This window comes from Amyelois transitella, chromosome 4 (genome assembly GCF_032362555.1).
Source record: "Amyelois transitella isolate CPQ chromosome 4, ilAmyTran1.1, whole genome shotgun sequence".
In the NCBI taxonomy this organism is placed as follows: domain Eukaryota; kingdom Metazoa; phylum Arthropoda; class Insecta; order Lepidoptera; family Pyralidae; genus Amyelois; species Amyelois transitella.
In genome coordinates, this window is record NC_083507.1 from 8,810,968 (window position 1) to 8,822,500 (window position 11,533).

General features: G+C 37.6%; 2 protein-coding genes across 2 annotated transcripts; one reads left to right on the top strand and one right to left on the bottom strand.

Annotated features, from left to right (window-relative positions):
- Positions 1-389: 389 nt before the first annotated feature.
- LOC106136938 (carboxylic ester hydrolase) lies at positions 390-5,155 on the bottom strand. The gene is made up of 4 exons (XM_013337625.2): positions 5,015-5,155; positions 3,968-4,161; positions 800-2,091; positions 390-715 (listed from the first exon to the last, which is right to left on the bottom strand). The coding sequence occupies exons 2-4, from the start codon at positions 4,148-4,150 to the stop codon at positions 514-516; spliced, it is 1,677 nt and encodes a 558-aa protein (XP_013193079.2). The 5' UTR covers positions 4,151-4,161; positions 5,015-5,155; the 3' UTR covers positions 390-513.
- Positions 5,156-5,217: 62 nt separating this feature from the next.
- LOC106136939 (esterase E4-like) lies at positions 5,218-10,504 on the top strand. The gene is made up of 3 exons (XM_013337626.2): positions 5,218-5,566; positions 6,039-7,324; positions 7,596-10,504. The coding sequence occupies exons 1-3, from the start codon at positions 5,369-5,371 to the stop codon at positions 7,801-7,803; spliced, it is 1,692 nt and encodes a 563-aa protein (XP_013193080.2). The 5' UTR covers positions 5,218-5,368; the 3' UTR covers positions 7,804-10,504.
- The last annotated feature ends 1,029 nt before the right edge of the window (positions 10,505-11,533 follow it).

Genomic DNA, 11,533 nt, shown 5'->3' on the forward strand with positions numbered 1-11,533 from the left:
CATTATCTAGAAGATTCCTAAGCGCTTCCCCATAAATGGAGCATTCCCAAATTATATCGTGAACACTCTCGATAACTGTGTGACAATAAGGTAAAACGTCGCAGATTACTAGGACTAGTTGCACAAATTTTAAGAGGGCGTGGGTTTAGCTCACACGAGCTACGATGCAAGTAGACTCTGAATAATTCACACAAGGATTGCGATTAGAGGCGGACCCTGGGATCTTCAGGTAGGGCGCACCAACAAATGCTAGGAGGATAGCGCTGATGGGTCTGTGTATGTCACAGTTAAAAGGTAGTAATATAAAAGTCCTTGGACTTTACCAGCTTACATTTCTTGAATTTACAATAGTTAACATACGTATGTATTTGCAAACTGTAAGATAATGATTAAAAGATGAATAACTCGCGTTGTTTATTAGTAACAACTATTCTTTTTACCTAGTTTATGCTATAAAAGTATATTTAATCCAATACAAATTTCTCATTTATTTTACTACTGTCAAAGCTGTTTTTACAATTCATTGCGTTCAGTTAGCCCTGGCGGCGGCACAGGATTACGGTAGTGTCGCTCGTAGATGCGATCCCAGAAGCGCGTGCGCTCCAGCAGCAGAGAACCTCTCAGCTCCACGGTGTTCCCAAGGGACATGTGTGGAGACCAGTCATTACCCATCGGCGGCCACGCCGGGTAGGAGGATCCTTCCGGGACGGGTTTACTGAAACGAAACATATTAATCTCAATAACAGTTCATGAATCAACTGCGCAATTTGGTAAAACAGTTTCAAGAGTTTCTACTTACTTGGTTGTTATGAAGTTATACCACATATCAGATAATGTTCTCTTAATGTTTTTGAATTCTTCTGAAAATTTTGTGGGACCTAGGAATGTCGGCCAATCTAAAATAGTAATCGTTTGACCGCAGTGATTGGCTCCATTCACCTTAAGATTTTTATATCCACTTGGATATCCCCCTTCGTCTACGAATGAATATTCATATAGATATATTTGATTATTGCCAGCCTCCTTTTGTAATTTCAAGGATCGTAAAGCAGGGTAAGCAAACATAACATCAGTAAAGTAATCGATATAGCCCAGCATTGTGCTCTCGTCGACTGGTTTATCCCCAAAGTAATATTTTTTTATATCTGTAGCTACTTCTTCTCTTTGTTCTTCGTTGTCAAATGTCAAGTCAGCTGGTAAAAAATCCGAAATTTTTTTATTCATGTCATCTTTCCAAGTTTCGAAAAGCATGACCCGCAGTAATCCTTCCATATTAGCAAATCCATATAACAAAGGAACTTTCGTAAACTTTCCACTCTTGAGTATATTCAGTGGCGAATCAATCAGAAAGGGTTCTTCACCCGTATCACTTCTCTCGATACATGGCGAAAACCCGAAAGTAGAATCTTTTTCGTCCATTTTCATATGTGATGTTAATGATTCTAATGGATGACTAACATAGTAGCTTTCCAAAGTATATACATCATCCACACTATCAAAGTTTAGTTCCTTAGCAAAAGTTTGCGCCTTTTCTAAGGGGTCGACTGTATTAGCCCATGAAGCGATATTCGTTCCACTCTCAGGTATTGCTCTATGGAATAAACCTTTGGCAGAAGGTGAGAGCAATAATAAGTCAACTGCGGCAGATCCTGCGCTGTATCCAGTCAGAGTGACGTCATCAGGGTTGCCCCCAAAACTAGCTATATTCTTCTGGACCCAGCGTAACAGCGCAACCTGGTCTTTCATGCCAGCGTTTCCAGGGGCTAACTTAGTTCCGAGACATAGAAAGCCATGTACTCCTAGACGATAATTGAATGTAACTGCTATGACGTTTTTCTCTTCTACAAATTGTTTTGGAGTGAGTGCATCGCCATAGCCGATCTGGAAGCCACCCCCATGAACATAGACTACAACAGGAAGCTTCTTTTCTGTTGTATCTGGTACATACACACTGGCTACTAAGCAATTTTCATCAATCTTTTCCCGACCATTCAGCATAATATTTTTGGTTTTATCCAAGTTTTGTGGGCATATTATGTCCTTGTCGACTGCGTCAAATGTCTCTAGCCATACTGGAGGAGGTAGAGGAGCCTGAGGAATAAAAATAAATCGATAAGTTTATAAAGTGTATAGTATCAAAAACTGATAAGAATGCAAATGTCATAATAAGTTCGCTCAGTTAGTTCAGTTTTTCAAATATTACCTCAAAATAATCAAATAATTGTCATTCTTGGGAAAAAAATGCAGGTGTTTTTCTTCCGTTCAGATTGTAAAAGTCTTTAATGGAAATCGTTAATAAATTAATAATTGGGCTTGCAACCTATCACTATTTGAATGTCATTTTCATATTAAGTCTTATAGGTCTAGTCTGTAGACTTATTGTAGCCTACAACTGAACTTGGCCTTTCAGTCTTTTCGAGACGGTTGACTCTGTCTAACCCGTAAGGTACAAAGATATTTTACGTATGATTGATGATTATATGTATGCATGCATATAATTCATTTTATTTAAAAAAACATAATTTAATTGTTTTTCGCAGGTAAGTTTACCTACCTATAATATAGGTAATAGTATTTACAAGTGAAAATAACTTTTATAATAATTCTTATTAATAATAATAATTAGGCGTCGGGACGTGACGACCCCATCACCCCCTGGGTCACCTTCCCAGTGCAATCAGTCTCCGCAGGGCAGCTTGTGGCGAGCTGTTGGGGAGTAGCGACCCCACGGACCTGAGTGCTCCCAGGGGAGGCCCCTGTTCCACGCCTCCGATCTTCCTTCGCCAAGGTCGGAGTGGAAACCGATGAGGGACAGGACCCCTACCTCTGGCTTGCCTTAACCGGCCGGTCAGAGTGGAGTCGGGAGCGTATAGACGCTCGAAGGATGGAAGTGTAAAATGTCATAACGCCGGGGGTGCCTGACTGGATCACCACGATTTCACGCCCCGCAGTCTCACCTCTCGACATCCTTAGCCACCCACGCCGATGTTGCCCCTTTGTTGCTAATCATGGTGACTGATTTGAGGGGCCCATTTAGTGAGTGGCGAGTCACCACCTGCCACATAATAGTCACGTATTCATGATTATGGCAGGTGTCCGAACTTCTCCAGCAATAGCTTAGTTTTAATCCATCCAAACATCAACTCCATAATCCATCATCCTTTCCCTTATTTTGTAATAGCTCCACCTCCTGCCGAGACCTGTTCATGGACATATCGTCTATTGATATGGCCGGGAACGGGTTTTGGCAGGAGAACAACATAACATCAACTTCTCCAAAGGGCCTCTACGTGTTGGATTTATATCCCCACGAGAGGCTTGCCTCTCAAAAATCAGGGGTGTATAGACCCGTGAAATCCAAGAGGAGAAACATAATAATTAATAATGGTGGTAGATAATAGGTAGGTGTACCCGGAACCGTCATGGTCACTATCAGATAATATGATAAATGATTTCAATTTATGATTATTTTATTGTTGCCACAACATGACTTGCCCAATCATTGTTATTTTCAGCCGATTACGGTAAATTCAAGTCATAAAAAAAGCATACAGAAAAAGCCTAGCCAAGTGTGTGTCTGGTCTGGTTACATCAATTGTCATTTAGGTTTCCGTAGGTCAACCCGTTAAGCACAGTGGACCACTTAGAAAAATATACGACATACTTACATACAATAGATGTATCACTCATTTCTATGTGGTCCACTGAAAGTTGGAAGCGGTAACCACCCAATATTTTTACGGTAGATCTATATTTGTTGCATTTTATAGTAATTATAACACTACCTAAACGGGAACGTTGAATCGGGCTCGACCGGGAACTCGGCTCAGATGATGTTCAGTCGGAGATTGTAGTTTATACTAAAATTCGTGGAAATATAGCTGGCGCGACGCGATTTTGCATACGCGCCTGATGAGATGTCGCCACAGTAGGGGAGAGATCTTGTTTGTTATACCTAATTACTCACTCTGAAACGATTTCGTCCTGTAGGAGCTGTGGCATAAGGTATACTTCTGAAGATGAATATATTTCTATCAGGGTCTCTGTAACCTCGCACAGGCCCCTGTGGAGTGCGCACTTCCTTCACATCTTTTTCTTTAAAACCGCATACAAAATGCACCACAAGTAAAATACAGCAGAATTTCCACATCGTTGCTCGCGCTGTGGAATGATAAACTTGTTAGTATCATGTTGTATTTATAACGGATGATTAAAATTATCGTATCTACTTACTCCTTCGTCAATCACTGATATATTAGGATCAATATGTTTAATACAACTTATGCAATTTTATACACTTATTTTTTAAATCCTAACAACTGTTGTTATAATGTTAAACTTACGCGTGTTATTAGACATTTGTCTCCGAATAATTTTGAATCACGTTAGCAATTAATCCTTAATTCTAATAACCAAATAACCAAATATTTATTTATTTAGATGATTTCCAAGGTGAAGAGATCTCCGTGCAAGTCTTTTAACTATAGAAATATATTCAACTTCTCATTGAACTTGAAAGGTGTTAAATGTCGCAACGATTTTCAAAAGATATAATCAAAGAGTTGGACCCAATGATTACGTTATCAAGCGAAGTCCGCAATATTCCATTTATAATAATAAAACTGACCCAATAGTGCTTGAGTCTAACCAACCAACAAATACCACATATTATTAGAACTACGTGAATACTCGATATGTAGCGTGCATGGCGCTGACCGGACTGGCCAATATTTTTTTGTTGTAATTTTTCCTCATAGAAGCTAAACTTTATTATTATATATGTATGTCAGCATGAGCTATGAGCACATTGTACCTACATAGGTAGGTAGTACATGTCGAATATTCATCATTTACTTATTTTATTGTTGTATGTTCTACCAGACCGCGTCAATATACATATAAATGAATGGTTTTTTCCTCGATTCTCTAACGAGGCTTTTCTTATTATGTTAGGAAAAATATTTTCCTTTTGCACAGTAATAGCTAAGTGTATGAAAACGTATTTGTTACATACCTTGACTTTGCCGAGTTACATATCCCCGAAACACGTCACAACTGATTCAACGGTTTCTTTACAATGTAACAAACAAACCTAACTTTATATGTATAACATTACGAAATGTTGACAAGCCGTTGGAATCACTCGGTCAAAGTATATAGCTGATTCACTGTCAGGGTCGTTGTCAAGTTACGTAATAGCCGGTCCTGAAACAACTCAATAACAAAACGGTAATATTGAGCAAGATTATGAGGAGGTATCTCTCTGATTGGATTTAATGTTTGAGTTTGTAGTAGATATTTATATCAGATAAGTAGATAAGTGCTTAATATGGACTGATTTATTTCTGATTTATTTAAGTATTCTATTATGGATTTTCCTAGTGTGTTGTTTTGTGTGGTGTTGCTGTGTGCAACGTGCGCGAGTGATCATGAGAGTAACGTGACCACCAAATTAGTTTACACTGCGCAGGGTCCCGTGCGTGGTCACAGGGACCCTCTCACTGGTGTGATCGCCTTCTACGACATCCCATATGCAACGGCACCGACAGGACATGAGAAATTTAAAGTGAGTATAAATTATTACACCAAAAAAAATGTATAGTTGTTGACTACTGTTACAGTATTAATAAACACTAATTTGCACCAATATTATAAAGAGGATAGAAATGTTCGTCATTATTTTTATTCCTACAAATTCTCGTAGGAGTGAGCCGCGAGAATTTTTTTTATATTATGTTAGTTTAGATTAAAATACTTTGTTAGTAGAGAACATGATTATATAATTAATTTAATGTAAAAATAGTCTTGTTGTTTAGATACAATTATTTTATCACTACGACGGTGTCATTGCAGTGATGGGAGTGGTTAAATATATACGCATAATCTACAAGTACTTGTTTTGATGCCACTGCGATCATGTAAAATTGGTGACCATTGCTCTAAATATGAGAGAAACACATCGTGAGAAAACTTGCACGAGAATGATATTTTTGCAATTTTTCTTACGTAAATAGCATTTTTTTTATATTTACTTGCAGGCTCCTCTTCCACCGCCTACATGGCAAGAACCTTTGGACGCCGTAAATCGAGGGATTGTTTGCCCACAAGTGCCAGTTGCAATAGACATGGGGGAGATAATTGAAGAAGAGGATTGTCTAGTTGCTTCCGTTTTTGTTCCCAACACAGGCAAAACTAATCTTCCAGTTCTTGTTGTGGTGCACGGAGGCGGATTTCAAATAGGCTTCGGCAACATGTTGCTCCCAAGATACCGAGTGAAAAGTCACGATATGATCGTAGTTACGTTCAATTATCGTCTTGGAATTCACGGTTTTCTTTGTTTAGGAACGAAAAATGCACCTGGAAATGCAGGGCTGCGAGATCAGCTAGCACTACTCAAGTGGGTTCAGAAGAATATAGCTCGCTTTGGTGGAGACCCCAACAATGTCACCATTAACGGAGCAAGCGCGGGGTCCATGTCTGTTGATTTGTTGCAGCTGTTGCCAGCATTTGACGGTTTATTCCATAAAGTTATTCCTGAGAGTGGCAGCAGTCTTTCAGGAACTACTGTTATGATTGATCCCATGGATACTGCTAAAACATTTGCCAAAGAATTAAATTTTCATAATGTAGATGATGTCTATGCTTTAGAAGAGTTTTACACTACTGCTTCATTTAAATTACTACATTCTAAATCGTTTATGAATAGAACGGACCAAAATTTTGGCTTTACTCCTTGTTTAGATCGAAACACAGGTTATGAAATAATAGTACCAGATTCACCATTTAATATAATGAAAAGCGGTAAATTTAAAAAGCTTCCAATTTTAATTGGATTTGCTAACATGGAAGGTATTTTGTATATGCCTGTGTTTGAAAGTTTTAAAGATATGATGAATAACAATTTTTCGGACTTCATGCCTTACGATTTACACTTTCATAATGCAGATCAAAAAGATAAAGTTGCACAAAGTGTCAAAGAATTTTATTTCGGAACCAAGCCTGTTGGTGAGGACGCAATATATAGATTTATAGATTTCTTTTCTGACGTAACATTCGTTTATCCGACTGCAAGATCAATGAAACTGCAACTATTAGCTGGTAACAATAACATATATCTTTACGAGTATGCTTTTGCTGACGTCGGGGGAACGCCGATGTTTTATAAGAATTATACAGCCGTGGATGGGGCCACTCATTGTGCACAAACGTTTGCTCTTTTTGACGGAAAATTTTTAAATTCACCTGAAGAAGATGATCTATCATCAGAATTTAAAGAAATGAAGAGTCTCATAAGGCAATTATGGTTCAACTTTATTTCAACAGGGTAAGAAGATATTTGACTTAGTTTCATGCCTGTGTCTTGCACTCTAAATTTACTTTGTAGCGTATATAAATATTGTCTATGACGACCTCAGTCAATTTGTTATGCGTCAGTTACAGCACCTATTTTTCAGAACTGTTACGATAAGTCTATCTTATATGAACTCTACAACCATTAAACACATTTTATTTTCGCATCCTTAATTACTTACACTCTTCATCTTCGTTACTTTCTCATACTTAATTTATTAAGATCATCACATCTTCTTTTTCAGTGAACCTGTCTCCGATGGGTCTCCTCTGCCAATTTGGCCGGCAATGGGAGAAGATTGGGCACCGCACATGTTCCTGGGACGTAATCCGGAGCTCCGCGGTTCTCTGTTGCTGCAGCGAATGCGCTTTTGGGAGGAAATCTACGAAAGTCACCAGCGTACGCCTGTTCCACCGCCGGCGCCACCTACACGTTATGATTCTGAACTCTAATAAATAATTATACGGGTACAAATTACACAGATTGAGTTAGCCTCGAAGTAAGTTCGAGACTTGTGTTACGAGATACTAAACTCAACGATATTTTATAATAAATACTTATATAAATAAACATCCAAGACCCAGGCCAATCAGAAAAAGTTCTTTTCTCATCATGCTCTGGCCGGGATTCGTACCCGGGACCTCCGGTGTCACAGACAGGCGTACTCCCGCTGCGCCACAGAGGCCGTCGTAATACATAGGTTAATAGGTGTATAGTATTTAGTAAAAATGGCAAAGCGGGAAGAGTGGTACGCGATTATCCCAGACGTACTTAACTAATATTATAAATGCGAATAAAATAAGAATAAGATAGAGAACATTGAGACAGAGGGAAAGATAGAAAGAGCGACAAGTTGTTAGAAAAGAGAATTAAGAAAGAAAAAAAAACTACTAGACTTATTTTGGTGATTTGGCATAAAGAAGTAACATGGGTCTTTTTGTTAAAATTCCCTCTTAAGCAAAGCCCCGCGCAAAAGCGAGTGTACAATAAAGGGCCTAGTTACAAGTAAATAAACTGATTATCGGAAGTCAAAGTTAATTAGGAAGGTCGAACCCTCGACGTAATTAAGTTAGGTTTATTTCGACTTAACTATAATTCCACTGTCTTGTGCAAGTTTGTTTGTTATTTGTTGAAAGAAAACGATAATCCATATAATCACGTCTTTATCCCTGATGGGGTAGGCAGAGCCAAGAGTCTCGCATATAATGGGAGGGTTACCTTCAGCTGATGGAATTGAGATTCAAATAGTGACAGATTGCCAGCCAATCGCCTAAAAGAGGAATCCCAAATTTATTAGCCTCTCACTCTCTCGATGTAACATAGTAGAGATCGGATATTCGGATGCATATTTACCTAAAGTTGGGGTGTTGGGTTAGTATGGAACGTACTTCTGTACCTCAAAAATTCCGGGATTCGGCATTGATACACTTAATGTTCTAATTATGTATTCGAACTGTATTCCTACTGACTAATAAATCACGCGGTATACCTAATTCTGGAATCCCGGTAGGTAGGTAATTTTTTAATAAATACGATCATCCATCACTTATGTTTATAAAGGTGTTTATCATACCTAATATACGATAAGTTTCAATTTCTTGTTTAATAAAATTTCCGGGATTCAAAATAATTCGAATCCCGAAAGCAAGAAGCCGCCTCCATACTTTCTTAGTCAAAATATTAGTTTAGGTAAATATGCATCCGATTATCCGATCTCTAGTCTTGAGACTTGAAATAGCGTGTAGGTTCTTTATTTGGTCTAGGAGAGATGCTCTTACGAAGCGAAACCTATTCGACTTTCCTGTATACAATCACGAATCTATTCCGGGGGAATATACTGCTTTTCTTTATCCAGATTCAAATTAAAATTTTTATTTGCATAATATGAGTACAACAATTATTTATAACTCTTGTCGTCTCGTCGGCTTAGGGTAGGTACTTGTTGTTCTGACATTTTCTCAAAACGTCTGTTAATTCACGGAGGTATGTGGAAGTATAAATTATTTTCGCAAACTTAATTTGTCGTCTCAACTTTCATAACAGCTATCAGCTTACATCAGGTATTCAAATGTTAATTTAGGCTATGATCTATTTTATTTAATAGTAGGCTGTGCAAGCTAGTGAGAAATGCAGTTGGCGGTACTGCCAAAACTACCAGCTAATTATACAGACAGAGGCCTGTCTGTACAGGTCTGTCTGTAATTAAGTTCGTCGTCTTCGCTGAGCTGTTGAAAAACAACTTCCTACTTTATAGTAGGAAGTTTCAACAACAGTTCAACAGCTATGTATACTTACCTACGTCTGTGTTTTTTTATTCTGCTTAAGTTGTTTTAACATACATACATGTAGTCACGTCTATATCCTTTGCTGGGTAGACATAGCCAACAGTCTCAAAAAGACTGAAAGGCCACTGTTTGTGCTAGAAATATTTGGGCAGGGTGCATCAGGTCAAGTGGAGGACCAGTTGAAAAGTGCATGTAGGTAATCACTACCACCGTGCCAAAAGTGTATGGGAAATTGTGTATATAATAAAAAGAAGTGATAATTTATATGTTAACATACATAAAGAAATTAACCAACATATTAACAAAGTCTAAAAAACTGATAGGTCTAGAAACTTGATATTTGGCATGTAGGTTTCTAATGTGGTCTTATTATTATATTATTTATTATTATTATATAAGTATAAGCCTTTATAATTCAGTGCGTGGTGAAATGTGCACCGGCGGGGATAGCAATAATGACGGTTGTAGATCATGTTACAGAAGTGCATGCGCTGCTATAATATGCTTCAACCTGTCACTGATAGATATGTGAGGACATCTTTACAAAGCCTAAAATCCCGAAATTTCTATCGGCAATAGAGAAATCAGGATATATCCCATGCTGGTTAATTATGATTGGTTTAATCTTTAAAACAAGTTGGCGCAAACATACACGCATGCGCAATGACGTAAAAATAAAGAACACAAATCGTTTGCTGTTCTTAAATACTAGGCGGTAATCACATATCTCGACCTCTTTCTAAATTGACTTCTATTCGCGGGGAAAGAAAAGCAGGAGGCCACACAATGCTTAGGCTAGCATAGTGTGTTTATATATATATATAGCTTTTCTTATTGTGGTAATAGTATACGCGATGTATAATATATGTAAATAATATATAATAGGTATTTTACGAATTAAATACGTCTTTGTTTTGTGCTTCCTTAGGTCTCCATAAAATAGTTTGTATAAAAATATTAGGTTCATTTATTGATTTATCATGTTTTTAGCTCTAGCAGTTGTTGATTTATAGCTGTTTGTATTAGAAACTTATTACAGTAGGCTTCTAAGAATTTTTCCCAGGACGTTAAGATGTAAAACATAGTTTTCACATTATAAAATTGATATTATTTCATATTTTTTAACGATATCAATCGTAAAAACCGTTAATCGGAAAGAATAAAACAAAATTAGTTACTAAGTTACTGACAAATTTTTAATCTACATGTACATAGAAACAGCCAATTTTCCACTTTATCGAGTGCATTACAAAGTTCTCACGGGAAAGGCATCGGATCCATAGATCATTTGTTTAATATTTAATAACGAGATGTCTCGTAACGCGTGATATCCGCCCGTTGGGTGGACGCGAGACCCTGCCAAACGAATATTTATGTATTATGCCCGCGACTCTGTCCGCGATAAACTAAAATTCCTGCTAATTTTATGTTAAAAAGCAAGTAATCTTAAGTTCATATAATGTTCGTATCAGTAGTTAAAAATTATTTTCGTTCCGGTTCTATTTTCGGTAATGCTGGTAGAATTTAGTTGGTATATCTATCTAAGTACTAAGTATAAGTGTTAGATAACTAACTGTAAAGACATTTTTCCATCAGTGTACTAGTGAGTTCACATCTATTAAGACTATTTCAAACAAGGCATGCGGAACATGTGGCTTACGACACCATAAATCGGCTAAGTATGTGTAATGAACATTGACGGACTAAATAGTCCACAAGAACGACAAACTACTGCTGCACTTTGTTTGATACTTATCTACATGCGTACAGACAGAAACAAGTTGCTGCCATTGCCCATAAGAAGAATTCTATGTTTTACCCATTACCATTCGTATTTCGTTCTGTAAGAGAAGAGTACTGAAGAGTAGAGAAGGAAATTTTAACTGACACGCACATT

Coding starts and splice junctions, on each gene's coding strand:
- LOC106136938 (XM_013337625.2), bottom strand. CDS start 4,150: ATGTGGAAATTCTGCTGTATTTTACTTGTGGTGCATTTTGTATGCGGT. Junction 2,092..3,967: donor CAGGACGAAATCGTTTCAGA/GTGAGTAATTAG, acceptor TTTATTCCTCAG/GCTCCTCTACCTCCTCCAGT. Junction 716..799: donor TATAACTTCATAACAACCAA/GTAAGTAGAAAC, acceptor GTTTCGTTTCAG/TAAACCCGTCCCGGAAGGAT.
- LOC106136939 (XM_013337626.2), top strand. CDS start 5,369: ATGGATTTTCCTAGTGTGTTGTTTTGTGTGGTGTTGCTGTGTGCAACG. Junction 5,567..6,038: donor CAGGACATGAGAAATTTAAA/GTGAGTATAAAT, acceptor ATTTACTTGCAG/GCTCCTCTTCCACCGCCTAC. Junction 7,325..7,595: donor TTCAACTTTATTTCAACAGG/GTAAGAAGATAT, acceptor CTTCTTTTTCAG/TGAACCTGTCTCCGATGGGT.